This window comes from Morone saxatilis, unplaced genomic scaffold, assembly GCF_004916995.1.
Source record: "Morone saxatilis isolate NCDOM2014 unplaced genomic scaffold, NCSU_SB_2.0 Contig11, whole genome shotgun sequence".
In the NCBI taxonomy this organism is placed as follows: domain Eukaryota; kingdom Metazoa; phylum Chordata; class Actinopteri; family Moronidae; genus Morone; species Morone saxatilis.
Window position 1 is genome coordinate 19,940,599 of NW_023339663.1, and position 15,723 is coordinate 19,956,321.

A 15,723-nucleotide genomic window follows, 5' to 3' on the forward strand; every position below is an offset into this window, starting at 1 on the left:
GAAGAGAGAATAGTTAAGAAGCGTAATTTACAAATTATTAGTCTCAGTATATAAGCCTAATCATCCATATCATACCACATTTCATAATATCAACATTTAACTAACTCAAGTGTTACAGCAGATCTCGCTCAGAATCAACAACTTTCACTTGTTTTGTTTTGTCTTGTCAGTTTGGTTGACTCCCAATGGCTCTCAACCAAACCTCAGCGCTGCCTGACCTGAAAATGTAAGCAGACACTCTCAGCACACAAGCTGAATACAGTATACGGCCCGCACGAAATGGCAAAGAGCCAAGTAGATGAGTAGCTGGTAAAACATTTAGCAACCTATGAGTGTGGGATATTTTTCTCACGATTTGGTGGATTAAACCAAAGGTAAGCAAATATTAGGCAGGATTTCAATCCATGCTGCTCTGAAACTGTGTGAGATGTGAAAGGTTTTTGCTGATGTCTTAAGTGGCCCAAAATTACTTAACCCTGCTTTCAGCCCACAAAAGAAATGATTTAAATGTGTGCTTGAAGATGAATCATCTAAAATCATGAGAAAATAAAATATTCTCAGAAATGGAGTCATCTGACCTCACAAGTTTTTTTGCCTCATGTTGATATTGAATTGAAGGCCTCTGTTGACAGTGAAATGCTGCCAACAAACAGGTTGACACAACACAAGGAATGGGCTCTTTGAATGTGGTAGTTATAAATAAACATATGCATATGTGGGAGTTGCTGGTATTTAAGACTGGGTGTTGAAGCCATTAGAGTTTCTGTAAAGTGAAGACGGGCAGGTTGGACTTGTAGGAGTTGTTTTTCCTCTTGGCTGTGACTGTTGGTAATGCTACAAACAAACTGTGATCCTGGTGATTAGTGGTGTGATCATTCCTCTCCTTTGTCTGCTCCCTCCCTTACTCTGCAAACACAGAAACCTGTTAGACAAGTCCTTGTTCCTAATGAGAAACAAACACACAGTCAAATGTCAAACAAGACACCACCTTCACTTGTCTGCCTTTAGATCTGAGTGCACCTTGTAATTCTCACTCATATCTCAACAGATACTTGAACCATTTTTTTTTTTTTACTTATTAGGAAGTCACTTAATGTTTGTATATTAATGAGAGTGAATTAATCCCAAATAAATTACCTTGTTTTCTCTAAAGATACACATTTGTGGTATGTTCAGATTTGATATTGTCAAAGTCCTGCTTTCCTGTGATGGATACAAATTCTGAAATGTATACGTTTTAATATTCTTTTCTCCTTTCTGTGTTTTATTATGCAGTTCCAACAGTCAGTGTCATCAGAACTGAAATGCCTCGGCAGGAGCACTTACACACTTTGTGTCAACAGTCCCCTTGTCATCCGACAGGCCCTCCACCCCGAAGCTTCCAAAAAGGTAATCGTTCCCACTGTTATTTCTCAAAACTGCAGACACATGATTGCAGATCCAAATTGAAATATATTTCCAGTAGCATTTTATTCTTTAGCAAAAAAAAATATTTTTGGTATGTCGCAGAGTTTTATGATGGTAGAAAAAAAAAAACATAGTTGCTTTGTTAAAATAAAGAATGTTTTGAATATGTATTTTTCCTAGTTAATTTGAGGCTGTTGTTAAATGTGATAAGCTTTAAGGGTGGGATTTCTTTCACTCATGAATGCGGGCATTGACCCTTATTAAGAAGTAATTATTTTCTGCTGTTTTCCTCCTTTTTGTGTTTCTGGGTATAACTCTGACTTGTCATGATGTCAGCAAACCTTTTTCTTCTGAATTCTCTGTTTTTCATCTCTTTGTCCGTTAATTTCCTGGAGTATCCAATATCCATATCAGATTGCCATACTGTCATACTGAATCCTTTGTTTTTTTGTCTTTTCCTTTTCAGAATCTTGTCCTTCCTGAATGTTTCTTTTCATTTGTGGACATCAGGAAGGAGTTTCACAAATGCTGCCCCAATGCCGGCCCTGTGCAGAAGCTCGAACTCCCCTCCATGTTGGAATGTATCCTTTGCCTGCCTGTACACTAAAACTGTCTTTGTAGTCGCATCTTATTGATTCTCTGTGCTATATTTCAGGGAAGATACAAGGACAAATGTTAATGTACACCCAGAACTGTATTTACACAGTATATATACTTTTCTTTGACAATTCAGTTTAGACTTAGTGATGTAAAAGGAAGCGGGCACAAAATCCTAACAGCATGACCCATCAACAAGTCGTACAAAGTCAAAATAATAGGTAGCTTGTCCTTAACTGTGTGTGCAGATGTTGGTCTTCCTGCTGTGTCAGAGCAGTTGATGGGGGTGAGGGAGGTGAGCAGTATGGTGCAGCTGACACTCTGCATCCTGGCAGAGCCCTACAGTAAGTACCTGTATCTAAAACAATCTGACAATGCACTAAAAGCTGAATGCCCACCAGCTCCCATGTGTGGTAGAGTGCAGAGAAGACAAAAAAAATACCAGGCCCATGTGAAGACCAGTAAAGTACCAGCACTTATAAGTGTGTGTAAACCTAACTTTGGCTACCTGATGGTTTGAGTTTATATAATCAGCATTGTGACTATATAACTGAAATCTTTACATTGTACCACAACCCGTCTTGTTTATAATTTGATGAAAAGTAGAACAAAGCCCAGATGTTTACAAAAAGAATACTTTTACTTTAACTAGAAGGTGTGGTAGTTTGTTGTTGATTGAGCAATGACTTATTATATAAGCCAGAAAGGCTTATATAATTAAGTTGTATTATTTGTATTTAGTTGTATTAGTAGTACTTGGTTGCTTTCTTATTTGGTGTTTTAAAGTTATTATTATTATTATTATTATTATTATTATTATTATTGAAAGGTGTCTTAAAAAGCAGCAAACCCTCTTATTCACCATCAGATGATTTACTGCAGTATGTATAAATGTAAGATGGGTCCAGATATGTTACAGTATAAATCAAAACTTTGATCTGATATCTTCTGACTTGACTGTGGCAGTCGCCTCTGGCTTTACCCTTTTAATAACAGCTAAGTATGTCTTTGGGTGTGATAGGTAACAGGAATGCAGAGCGCTTTAAACACATGCTGCCTGTCAGGGTGAACCTGTTCACTGCAGAAAAGACAGAACATTGTTTTGGAACTTCAGGATCCAACAACACATTCAATGATGCAATTTTATTTTTATTTTTAGATCACAAGTTCTCCTCTGTTGAAACAGTGAAGTACAAGTTTGATTCCGGCACATGGTATGTATGAACTTTATTTCACTCCATCTTTGTGTGGGTTCTTCCACACCTCTTAGCCAACAGTGTTGTTTACAGACTGACAACCCCCCTCCAGACATACTCAAACCTCAGACCTCGGGGCCCTTAGCATTGATTACAGCAACAAGGAAACCACAAGTGTGTTATTAAAGCTGTCCAACTTTGCCATCAAGTGCTTACCTGGCTATCCAGTAGCAGAACACCAAATCCTGTCGCTCTCAGACAGTCAAAAGCCTATCACCTTGACAACCCCCTGACATTTAATCATGGGAGTGCGTTACTGTGTTAAGCACTTACTGTGAGTGGCCTCTGTCTACAGTCCGTGGACAATTTGTTCAGATGTTACAAGAGCAGTGATGTTTTTTCTAAAAGCTATAGTCATCTTTAGGGATGCTTTAATATGTTCTAATTATTTTTCTTGTTTTTTTTTTTTGTCTCTCTCTTCAGTAGTAAGACAGAGCCGGTGGACAGTGAGACAGTGATCAGAGCACGGGGGCTTCCATGGCAGTCCTCAGACCAAGACATTGCTCGCTTCTTTAAAGGCCTCAGTATTGCCAAGTATGTTGGACTTGATGGGCAAATTCTAACAACCCCATTACTTGAATGAACTTCATTTAAACTTTTTTAAACATTTAAGTGTTTTTTTTAAGCTTTCTGCATGTTAGTCAGGATGCCCATTTGTGGCTCTTTTTTTTTTTTTTCAGCAGCTGGTGCTCTTACTTTTGCCATTGTGCCAGCAAAATCAGTGGTCAATGTCATGGGTTTAAAGGCACTAAATATTTATTGCGCTGTAGGTTAGAATAGTCAGTCAGTGTGTGTACTTTTTCTATTGTATTCATGTAAGATTTTCATTTTATACTCTTGTTATTTGCTTTCTTGCCAAGATTTAGATCAGAAGATTTATACCAATCTAAGCTTGCAGTCAATAGCTTAGCATAAAGACTATGAACGGGCAAATCTGAGAAAGTATTCATTAACTGATATGACAAGATCTTGCGTATTCTTATTGAACGCAGTTCTCATAACCAAACCTTCAAGTACCTGTTACGGTTTTTTTCCTGACCGTAGCTCCGTATCATTAACTGTGTTCATGCACCTGTGTTTCAGGGGTGGCGTGGCGCTGTGTCTTAACGCTCAGGGCAGGAGAAATGGCGAGGCCTTAGTTCGTTTCATCAACTCAGAACACAGGGACCTGGCCCTGGAGCGCCACAAGCACCACATGGGCAGCCGCTACATCGAGGTTAGATACAGAATTAAATACTTATTGTTCAGTCATGTTGTAATTTTTTTTCAGTGTTTTTAAAATAAGCTAAGCTGAACACATGACCCCCTTTAAGTCCTTAGGTAGTCAATGTATGAAAGAGACAGACAAAAGTGCACAGCAACAACAACAGCAATAACTATACTAAGACTAATAATAACAATAGTAATAATAATCCCATTGCAAATTTTTACCGCTATCTTTATTTTGTTTATTGGGGTAAAGATCTATCACTTGTCACTGTCAGTCTGAAGTTGTTCTTTATGGCTCTCTTTCCTCTTGTCTTCTCAGGTCTACAAGGCCACAGGAGAGGAATTCCTCAAGATTGCTGGAGGTCAGATTTTGTATTTTTTATTTTTTTTCCTCTCCTCTTTTCTCTCCATGTTTGTAGGAAGACTTGTGATGAAAGGCTTTCTGTTGTTGTGAGTTAGACTTCTATTTCTTCTTTGAGGAAAAACAAGACCTTTCCACATCTGTAAAAGAGCAGCTCTTTAGTGACCGTAAAAGAAGGGTTCTCATTTGCGCTCTGCCGCTCTCTCCTATTACCTGTGTCTATGCCTCATCCCAGTGACTCTCCAGCAGCTTATCTTGGACTAATGAAAGACCCTTTGTGAGGAGCTTCCCCCACAGCCCCCCGTCCCTTCCTCACCTCCTAGCCCCCAACCCAAGCCTTCAGAGGCCAGTTGGAGAGAAATTTCACTCTCGGCTAACAGCAGCTCACCTGTTCTGTTCGGCCTCGAGCGCCACTCCCCTGAGGGAGAGAAGGCTGGCGGCCGGTGAAAGGACTGGCTCAGTACTGGTACAAAGGAGGCGTGAAGAGACAAAGGCAGGGCCCGAGGCCTCTGGACCGTCGAGCAGCAGCCAGCAGTAACACAGGACAGAGATAGCAGACAAAGAAACACAGTCACTCAGAGCAGATAACTTACAGTGGCTGCCAGTCTGACTGTGGACTTTACTCAGATGAGTTAAGATCAGTACAGATTGACAGCACATTGGACTTTAAGCAAATAGTTCTTAAGCAGACAAGACACAGCTGCATTTATCAATAGAAATGAAAGTGGTTCACAGTAAACTTGTAATTTAATGTATAATCCAAATAATTTAATCATATCAGATATTGGAAAATAAAATTTGATATTGTAGCTGTTTTAAATGGTTTTGACTTGTGTTTGCATGGTCATTTAAGTTAACATACCATCTTCGATTTTTTGCTAGTTTAATGCCAAACTGACTCTCCTTGAATGTAGCAGAGTAAAGAGGAACATGATGTAAACAAAGACAATAAACCAAGTGCAGGTGATTGTGTAATGGCGGTGGGTGAATAAAGCTGTGTGAAAGTTCTGTCTTGGTTCAGCTGCATGTGCCTGTGCACACATCAGTGGTCAAAGACAATGTGGAACTTTTTGGTTGCAAACCAGACAGTTTGCCTCACAAACATCCCCCTTTTGGTTTTGTCTGTGCTGCTTTGCTGCCCAGCACTGGCTGGTTCATTACTTGATTCATTACTGTTTTCATAGTAGTTTCATGTTAAATATCATATCATATCTATAGTTTAACATATAGGGTGCATAATTCTTATGGTGTAGAGTTAGTAGCTCAGAACAATCTGTAGCAGAGCCTGGCTGAGTGATGAAAGAAGTTGGGTTGGGAAAGGTTGGTAGGGTTGATACAAAGAAAAAAGTGTCAACTGAAATTCTTGCATATTTTTTTTTATCTCTGTCTCTTCTATCTCCAGGTGTATTAGGCCAGTTTGGGTAATATTGCAAATTAATTCAAATGATTCCTCTTGGAATTTGAGGATTGTTAAACCAATGTGATGAAATGTCTTGTCAGGTATTTAATTTGCTGGATTAGCACAACACAGGTATTGCTGCCTGGTGACTTTTACTCCTCTAGGTTGGCTCATTATTTACTTTGGTCCATTCATGGTTCCCAGACAATGAATCCTACTAACTTTGGTGATCCCCTGACCTTTCCTGTAGTACCACCACGAGGTTGAGTGAATTGTTGTGAACAACTATCCAGTTTTTTTCCAGGTCAAAATGAGCATTTTTCCAATACTTTTGTTAATGACCAAATAGCTGCAAATTCATGACATACCTATCAGCCAAATGTAAGCATGCTAACATGCTAAACTAAGATGCCGAACATGGTTGACATAGTAACATTGGTGGGTGTTATACCCACCAATCATCAGCATCTTAGCCTTGTCATTGTGAGCATTATGTGGTGTTTAATTATGCCTGTCCTCTGACACCAGGTACATCTAACGAGGTGGCCCAGTTCCTGTCCAAAGAGAACCAGGTGATTATCCGTATGCGGGGGTTGCCGTTCACTGCCACACCCCAGGAAGTGCTGTCCTTCCTTGGTCCTGAGAGCCCAGTTACAGATAGTGCTGAGGGCCTTCTCTTTGTCAAGTACCCTGATGGACGACCCACTGGCGATGCCTTTGTGCTCTTTTCTTGCGAAGAGTACGCCCAGAATGCCCTGAAGAAGCACAAGCAGATCTTGGGGAAGCGGTATATCGAGCTGTTTCGGAGTACTGCGGCTGAGGTGCAACAGGTAAAGTTTTTCTTGTCATATAGAGTTTTGTCATGACAGGAAAAAAACACATCATGTCAGATTCCACATTCTGAGAAAATGTGCTGACAAACTGCATCAAAGTATTCAAAATAAATGTAAGAAATAAAGAAGGCACTGGTCGTGTATGGTCCTTTTTTATAAATAAGACATGATTTTCTTTCCTGTGCAATATGTTTAATATACAAAACAAACCCGCCTAGATATTTCCAGAAACCTCTGTTTTAGACATTTGAGACTGGTCATATGAAGAGGGGAACTTGTGGTTTTCTATTTGAGACACAAACATGCCAATGTTTTTGTCTTGGCAGTAATTGGACTACTGTTTCACATAACAATCTATTCAAGATAAATGTGTAAACATGAATGAATTTAGTTTTCTTGCAATGAAGGCTCTTGAGAAAGCCTTTTTGTCTTGCCAAGTGTCTCCGTGATACCAGTCCACATGCTGCCGTCCACAGCAGCTGCTTCTCCGTCAGAAAGTTTTTCAAAGAACTGATGTCACTGAACTGGTTGTCATGACAACCTAGAGAAGTGAGCAAACATCGAAAGATATGTGACAAAACAGTCGAGACATCAATAAATCAGATGATTGTGGGGTTTGCACAACTGAAAATAACAGTTATTGCACAATGTATATGTATGTTGCTTTCACCCTGAGAAACACTTTTGTCCTTCAGCTTGTTCCTGTTGGCTGTGACATGTTGATACCAAGTGAACATTTTCATTTTTTAAGGTTTTCTGTATTAATAAAGCTGCTTATTGACACTGTTAGAGTTTCTCTGTCGAGAATGGTGTAAAATGAACCATAGCAGTATTGTCATCATGCTTATTCTTTTGTCTTTTCCAGGTCCTGAACCGCTATATGTCCACGCCTCTGATCTCCACGCTGCCCCCTTCACCTATCGTGCCTGTTCCGGTCCTTGCCACGCCTCCCTTCCTTCCAGCAGCCAGCAGCACTCGCGACTGTGTCCGCCTCCGTGGCCTGCCCTACACTGCCGGCATTGAAGATATCCTCGAGTTCATGGGAGAGCACACCGTTGACATCAAACCCCATGGAGTCCACATGGTCCTCAACCAACAGGTTAGACTGGTAGGGACTTGTGGGATCCGGTACATGTGTAAATGTAAAGCTGTATGTCTTACAACGATTTTTGAAATCATCCATGTTCACCCGTAAGTATCAGAAATAACTATAGTAGAAGAAAACCTTACAAGTCCCCAGTCTGAACTAAGTTCTCAAAGTATCTAAAGTAAATCTACATGATCATATTGTAGACCAAAAAGACCTTTTTAAAGTAAAATAAAAAGTGTTTTATAGTTATAATTTTCCCTACAGATTTGGTTATTCTTTAAATCTGATGCTGTACATGAATATAAAATTGAGTAGTGTGGTGCCATTTTATTTAATATAACAAAATCCCATATATTTTTTCTTTTATTCATTAACATCACCAAGTTTTTTGCCAAATACATTTTGCAGTAGACCGCCATGTCCTTTGAATGTTATTGGTGGATTTTGCCTTTAATTTATTCTGTCTGTTTCTTTCTCTGTCCTCTCTGCAGGGTCGGCCCTCCGGTGATGCCTTCATCCAAATGAAATCATCTGACAAGGCATTTATGGTGGCCCAGAAGTGCCATAAAAAGACCATGAAGGACCGTTATGTGGAGGTGTTCCAGTGCTCCACCGAGGAGATGAGCATCGTGCTGATGGGAGGAACCCTGAACCGCAGCGGCCTCTCCCCTCCACCCTGCAAGCTACCCTGTAGGTCAACTCCACCAATTAAGCCTGCTTTCCTTTTGTGGGAATGGTCATGGTGGTATTTTTGATTAAACAATGTCTGGATTTTTTTTTTGTATTATATAAAACTTCCTTTTTCCACTTGTTGGGACACTGATAAACTTGAATGAGTAGGTAGGCATATTTGATGCCTGCAACACTGAACTCCATTTGCATTCAAGCAAACTTATCATATACTATCCTAGAAATGAAAAGCTGCATATCAAAATATTTGAATATTTCAGTGTGCCACACTCTGCTGGTATTTCTTTAGTAATATGCATACTTTACAGCTACGTCTCTTCATCTGAAACAGTGATGCCAGTTCAGACGAGACTGTATGCAACTCTAACGGTGTACTTTGCTCTGTTATGGCTCATATCAGTCTGGTGCTGGAGATTAGATTGGGATTGGGAGCGACTAGAGAGGACATTCTGTGATTGTTACTGATGAACAAATGTTGACTCTTTTGATCTTAGGTTTTTGTAGTTTAGCTTTTCATCTACAGTCCTCACCAGAATTAAACAGTCATTTCTTTTTGCCTGGTTCACCCTGACTAACCTGGAAACACTAAAGCCTCCACAAGGTCGGCAGTGTTGTGTCACCGTGTTGGCACTGACTGAGGCCACAAATGCCCACAGCCTCGCCGTGATAGAGGCTGTTTGTATGTAAATACAACCATACTGTTAGTTTGTATGTGTTTTACATTGTAGGTATGACAGCTTGAAGGACACAGCCTGCTTTGTAAATAAAATCCCTCACGCCTTTCCAGTCTGCCATTTCAAGGAAAAATCTGTGTTTTTCCCAACCTGGGTCTTATTTTTATAGGTTTGGCTGTCATTCTGGTCTGATCTTATATCTCTTTCTGCTTATCAGTTTCCTTGCTATGCCAAACCTCTACCAGACTGGTTTAAACAAGTAGACAGTTACAGCATCTAAATCACCTTAAAGACTGACAGTGATGAGTATCTGTATCTAAATGTCCATACAGAAAATAAGTTTGCAATAGATGATTATAAGTTCAAAATAAGTCTTTTTGGCTTAAATTTATGTTTCAGATTTGTCAGAAAATGCCCCAGGTGACAAATGTTTTGTAATGTAAATGACTAATTAATGTAAATGTTCAGTTTACAATAATTTATAAAAAAGAAACTAAATCCTCACACTGGAAATTTTTCCCCCAGAAACTGTCATGAATGGTTAGTGAGTTCATGGGTTTCCTAACTACTGCAGTCTTAAACTTCCTTTTTTTGTAAGAATGAATGTATTCAGTCCTCACCATGCTGTCCCATGACTCATGGTGCTAGAAGTATATTGTAACAGCATGTTGTAACTCTTCACATTTCTCCATACTACACTTTACTCTTGGTGGGACTGTGCATGCACTAAACAGAACATGTAAGTGACTGTATATTTCTCCTGCTGTAGGTCTGTCTCCCCCCACAGCCTACGCTGCCTTCCCCACCCCGCCTGCCATTCTCTCTGAGGCTGCTCTCTACCAGCCCCCCCTGCTGGCTGCTCCCAGACCTCCCCAGACCACCACACACAGCCCCGCTCACACTCTGGCTTACTACCCCCCTCACCCACACCTGTACATGAATATGAACATGAACTACACAGCTTACTACCCCAGGTTAGTGCATCATCAGCTACAGCTAACTACTAGGTCAGTGATAACGGTATGCAATCTCTAACTTCTTGCCTCTTTTGTTCTTTCTAATTTTTCACCTCCAGCCCCCCAGTTTCTCCTTCCACAGTTAGCTACTTTGCAGCCCCACCGGGAGCAGTGGCAGCAGCAGTGGCAGGCCAGCCTCACCCTGCCGCAGCCGCCTCTCCTGTCCTGCCTCAACATGGCGCCCTGGTCAGGATGCAGGGCCTTCCATACAACACTGGAGTCAAGGACATTCTTAGCTTCTTCCAGGGATACCAGGTCAGTACATGTTGCACCGAAGCATGGATATAAAAGTCCATTTGTGTTCTCAGGGATCTAAGGGCCACCCGAAGATGCGTACATTTGCAAGCCATATACTGCAAAAGCTTGCTGGAAAATAATATCATGTTATTTTATTGCCATGCAGGTTGTTCTACATAATAATTGCACCTGTGGAATGGTTTTTAACTGTCTGAATGATTTTAGCTGTATTTGTAAAATGCTCACACATTTGAATGAAAGCTGCACCTCCTCGCCAGCGGTTCGCAGCAGCCAACGATGGTCGATTTAAACGCAGACCAGCATAACGATAGGCAAAGTGTGTGTGGCTGTATTGGGTTGATTGGGAAGCCCACATCCTGCAACCCAACACGATAAAGTGTATAGCTGTTGATCCACTGAGCTCTCAACCCTGCACCTACAAATATTTACCATTGGTGCTTTTTATATCTAAATCACACCACAGTAGTGTTTAACTGCGGGACATGTGTGCACTTGTGCTCTCCCCCCTTTCTCTGTGCTTCCCATATTTTTTCGCTGCCAGTCCAAATTAGGTGGAGTCCTCTGAAGCAGGTATGAACCCTGACAGGTGTGGCTCCAGGCGGTTTTGCAAGTCGGGGAGGGGGGAGGGAGAGGGAGAGGGGTGGGGTTTGAGGTGGAGGGGTTGTACTGTTGTTGTAGCACAGAGCTTGGGTCTGCTTTTGCTCTTCATTGCTTTTGTCATTTAGTGCTGCTACAACCCCTGTACTTTGGTGTGTGTGACTGTAGGTGATATCCAGCATCAAATGCACACCAAATAAGAACTTCAATTGAGTTGCACACCTGAGAACATTACATGCTGAGGGATAATTGTGCGTGTGCATGTGTGAGAGAGAGAGAGAGAGAGAGAGAAAAAAGCTGACTCCAGTCCTGACTGTTGGCTGAACTACTGTAATTGTATCCTTAATGGAGTGAGAGTGTGTGTTTTTCTGGCTGCAGTAGCGTCTCTGTCACTGGCTGGGGGTGAGAAAACAGTTCTCACACCAGTACTGGGGTCCCTTACCACACAATCTCATGCTTTGTCACACTGTGGTGTATGTGTGTGTGTGTATGTGTGTGTGTGCGCGCGTTTGTCTTCCTCCTCGAGTATTTATGAGGGTATACCTCCTGTGTGTATCTAAAAGTGTGTACTGTCATGTGTGAAACAATGTTCAGGCCTCCCACCCTGACTGTCCGTTCATTATTATGCCATCTGTAGTACGCCCCTGACGAGTACAGCAACATGGTTCAGATGAGCGAACAGGCCAGGAGTCTGATTCAGCCCAAAGAATGGCTCTGTCTTTAGGGACTCACCCCAAGGTAAGAAGAGCCTCCGGACCAGAGAACCAGAGTGGACAGAGAGGGCATTTCCTAAACTTAAATGACGCCTATATGTTCAGGCTAATGCGAGCAGGAATGGACTAGCATCAAACTGCCCAGTAAGCACTGAGTTGGTGATTTGCTGGCCACGACATCTAGGTCAAAGTTGGAGGAAGTGAACTTGAATTGTCACACTGCAGGCTACATAAAACATTATATTCAAACATGAAGCAAGTACCTGCTTCACAGTAATGTATATTAATTACAACATTTAAAAGCTATTTTACCTGCAAATCACCAAACCAGTGCTTAAGTTTGACCACAGCTCCCAAAGGAAACAGGAATGCCCACTCTAGACATCAAGGTTCTGAGTTCCTTACCCGGCATGTCAACCTGCTGCTTCCCAAACAAATCTGCCTCATCACTAACGTCTCTCCTGTAGGCCCGAGTGCTGAGTCCTTACACAAACAACATGCATGGTACACATAATGAATGAAATACGAGGGACACTGAGCCGTCGTTTGCTTTTTTGTTAAATCCTCTGATGAAGTGACTCCAGGCCAAAGCTGTCATTAATTTCACCACCTAGAATAATTACTGTAGATACGGCTGATTCTTTGTCTGACTTGTGCTTTCATTTATTCACAAATGTGGATTTTCGGTTCAGTTTTACAACTTGGACTTATGACAGCAAGGCCTCCTGCATATTATGTACCTTGATTTACTGAAGATGACACCCGCTCTATGCAGGAAGTTTGGTGTTGCTTCCAGTTCTAATTAAATAGATGAAAGAAACTGACTCAGGAAAAGAATGCTTTCCCATTGCCTCTGTTAACAGAAGTATTGATTTAGGACCACTGATAACACACACTGCATTGTCAGTAAGTCTCGATTCAGCACTCCTTCTCTAAATTACCTAAATGTTTTCTGACTCAGGGTTTGCCTCACTACCTGTGAACCCTCTCCTGACTGCATTATCCCACTAACACTGTCTCCCACTGTCGTAGATTTCATGGATGTTACTGCTGTCAATGCCAATGTGATCAGGGAGTTGTTTCATATCTGCATGTCGTAAAGAAACTGATTTTTGTTTTTTGCATCAAACTTGATTTTTAATGGCATACGTGGATGCATGCAAACTAATTAATGTGTGTGTGTGTGTGTGTGTGGTTCAGGTCGTCTGGGAACAGCATGTACTCTGCTTTTGCTCTCAGGCTCTGCCCATTAATCTCCTCTTTTTTTCTACCTAACTGGACTGGTTTGATGAGAGGAGATGTTCCAAGGCTTTCTTCATCCTCAGCTTTGTGGGCTCCCCCCGGTGGTTTCACGGCACAACTGCATTAACATTAGTGGCGCTTATTTGTCTCATGTGTTTGTCTTCTGCAGCTCCAGCCAGACGCCGTTCTCATTTTGTACAACTTCAGTGGCCAGTGCAGCGGCGAGGCCTTGATCACCTTCCCTAGCGAGGAGATCGCCAGGCAGGCCGTAGCCGAGCGCTCCAACCACCCCTTCTACGGCCAGCAGGTCCACTTGATCTTCTGTAACTGACCACTAGCCCCTCCTCTCCTTCAGTTTAATGACCCATTGAAGAGCCCCTGCCCCCAAAATACATCCTCCAGCAACATATTTTCATAAAACTGAAACAAGTTGATCCCAGTGCCACTTAAAACCACTATTGAACCCCTCCCTTTTCTGTGATGTGCCATTTGTTGATCCACAACTGACACTGCTGGCCCCTGACACTCCTGAAGCCGCTGCTGGAGTTCAGACATCCACTGGAGTAGCAGCTGAAGTTATTAAAGCTTCACGTGGATGACTCTGTGGATGTCACATGCTGCGTTTCTGTGTATTTGCACCTACCGTAATAGCTGGTTGAGCAGATGAGACGGTGTGGAGCCTGGACACCCCTATATCAGTGGCTCTGCAAAGCCAAATATGCATGTATATTTAAATTCTCCATATTTGCCCCCCCCCACCCCCACCCCGTAAAACTGTACAGATGTTCATCCTGAAATGCTTGAGGCTGTACAAACCACTTCTGCCTACGACCTTTTCTGTATATTGTTAAGTTTTCACGCTTAACCACTACAAGATTTAGATTTTGCGTTCTCAGATCCTTTGTGTTCTGCAGCTCTATGCAAACACAGATGTGTGTATGTGCATGCACAATGTTTATTGATCCGATGGCCTCCAGTAGGGCAGTGCTGACATTTGAAAGAGAGACGACAAAGCCATAGAGACCTGGGCTACGGAAACAACAGAGAATATGAAACTGTACTCGACTCAACTTGACTGTCACTGTCATTAATTTGAACCGAACCGTGAGCTACAGCAATGCCACAGATGTGCCAACGTACTAATTCATTTGTAACTTTAATATTTTTCTGTGAAGAGCATTTATGTGTGACATACAGTATGTCGGCCCATTTAAACATTTTTCAAGCACTACAGATTTATTTGCTCCAATCAAAGAGTTGTCTTTAACAGAGTAGAATGACAAATTGATTCTATTTTTATTAGTCTCATTTCCTTACCAAAGTGGAGATTTTGTTATTAAATGTAAAAAGGTAGAGGTGTATCCTGAAGCCTTTGTAATGATTGACCTCAGCTACTAGATCTCTTCTGTTTTGGTTTCCAGACTATTTCTAATGATCAGTCTGTAGCATGCTTTAATGACCGGAGTACTGTGTAAAAGCTGCATGAGTTTTTCCTCTGACAGGCCTGCTGACAGCTGTCTTAGGTTTTTCCTCTTCACTGTGCCTACATTACCCAGAGTGCAATACTGGCCAAAACAAGGCTAGGGCAACCTCTGGTGGCAGAGGAGATGTTTGTTTCTTTTGTTGCAAGTTTGAGACTTGTATGAATTTAGATCTGTGTATAAGACCGTAAACAATAATAAAAAATGTTGACAACGATCTGTGTTTAATTGGGTTTTATTGAAATAGATTAATCAATAAGGCACCAATAAATTGGAAATGTTTCCCATATGTAAAAATCTACATTTTCTTTTCATAAAGGGAATAAATGCAGTTTAAAAGGTGATGTGGACAGTCCTCTGCCCCACACAACAAAGTCAAATAGTTTGAGTCAGTATGCAAATTGCCATATTCTATTAGGAAGTGTGAAGTGCAACAAATTATTTTCTGATGCTACCGCTAGAGGGCACATTTTCAAATTTTATACACAATGGTTCTGTGATTGTGCATTATATCCATTTCATGAAAGCCAACTTACAATCACCAAATTACAACTTTAATTGACACAAACTGGCACCAAACCAGTGCCGTCTACAGACCGGAATATAAGACTTGTGAATATGTGCAGCTTTGTTTACGGTGTATTGTCTTTGTTATGATTGTCTAGGAATTCAACCTTTAGGTAAACAGTGTGCTGAGTTGTAAACAGGAGTTGGTGGGAGCACAGAACAGACCTTTTTGACATTAGACAGTGTGAACACAGGCGCTAATAATGCTAATTAGGTTTTAGTTCCATTTAGTGTAACACAGCCTTCTAGCGAGTCAACATGCACAGCAGCAGCACCCTGACTCTCTTTCACCTAAATGGAACAGAGCCTTAACCCTTAGGAGTTCCTTTAAAA

At 41.4% G+C, this 15,723-nt stretch overlaps 1 protein-coding gene across 2 annotated transcripts in view; it reads left to right on the top strand.

The window, feature by feature from the left end:
* esrp2 (epithelial splicing regulatory protein 2) overlaps positions 1-15,040 on the top strand; it is a 22,165-nt gene extending 7,125 nt beyond the window's left edge. The window contains exons 4-17 of one of the 2 annotated variants that reach the window (XM_035652457.1): positions 1,276-1,389; positions 1,874-1,988; positions 2,253-2,348; positions 3,164-3,218; positions 3,684-3,794; positions 4,344-4,476; positions 4,789-4,831; positions 6,758-7,059; positions 7,928-8,161; positions 8,644-8,842; positions 10,286-10,490; positions 10,592-10,787; positions 12,025-12,125; positions 13,512-15,040. In XM_035652457.1, coding sequence (XP_035508350.1) covers positions 1,276-1,389; positions 1,874-1,988; positions 2,253-2,348; positions 3,164-3,218; positions 3,684-3,794; positions 4,344-4,476; positions 4,789-4,831; positions 6,758-7,059; positions 7,928-8,161; positions 8,644-8,842; positions 10,286-10,490; positions 10,592-10,787; positions 12,025-12,111 — 1,890 coding nt within the window. In that variant the 3' untranslated portion in view covers positions 12,112-12,125; positions 13,512-15,040. The remainder of the gene's footprint in view (positions 1-1,275; positions 1,390-1,873; positions 1,989-2,252; positions 2,349-3,163; positions 3,219-3,683; positions 3,795-4,343; positions 4,477-4,788; positions 4,832-6,757; positions 7,060-7,927; positions 8,162-8,643; positions 8,843-10,285; positions 10,491-10,591; positions 10,788-12,024; positions 12,126-13,511) is intronic. The other variant, XM_035652458.1, reaches the window with a different exon arrangement.
* The last annotated feature ends 683 nt before the right edge of the window (positions 15,041-15,723 follow it).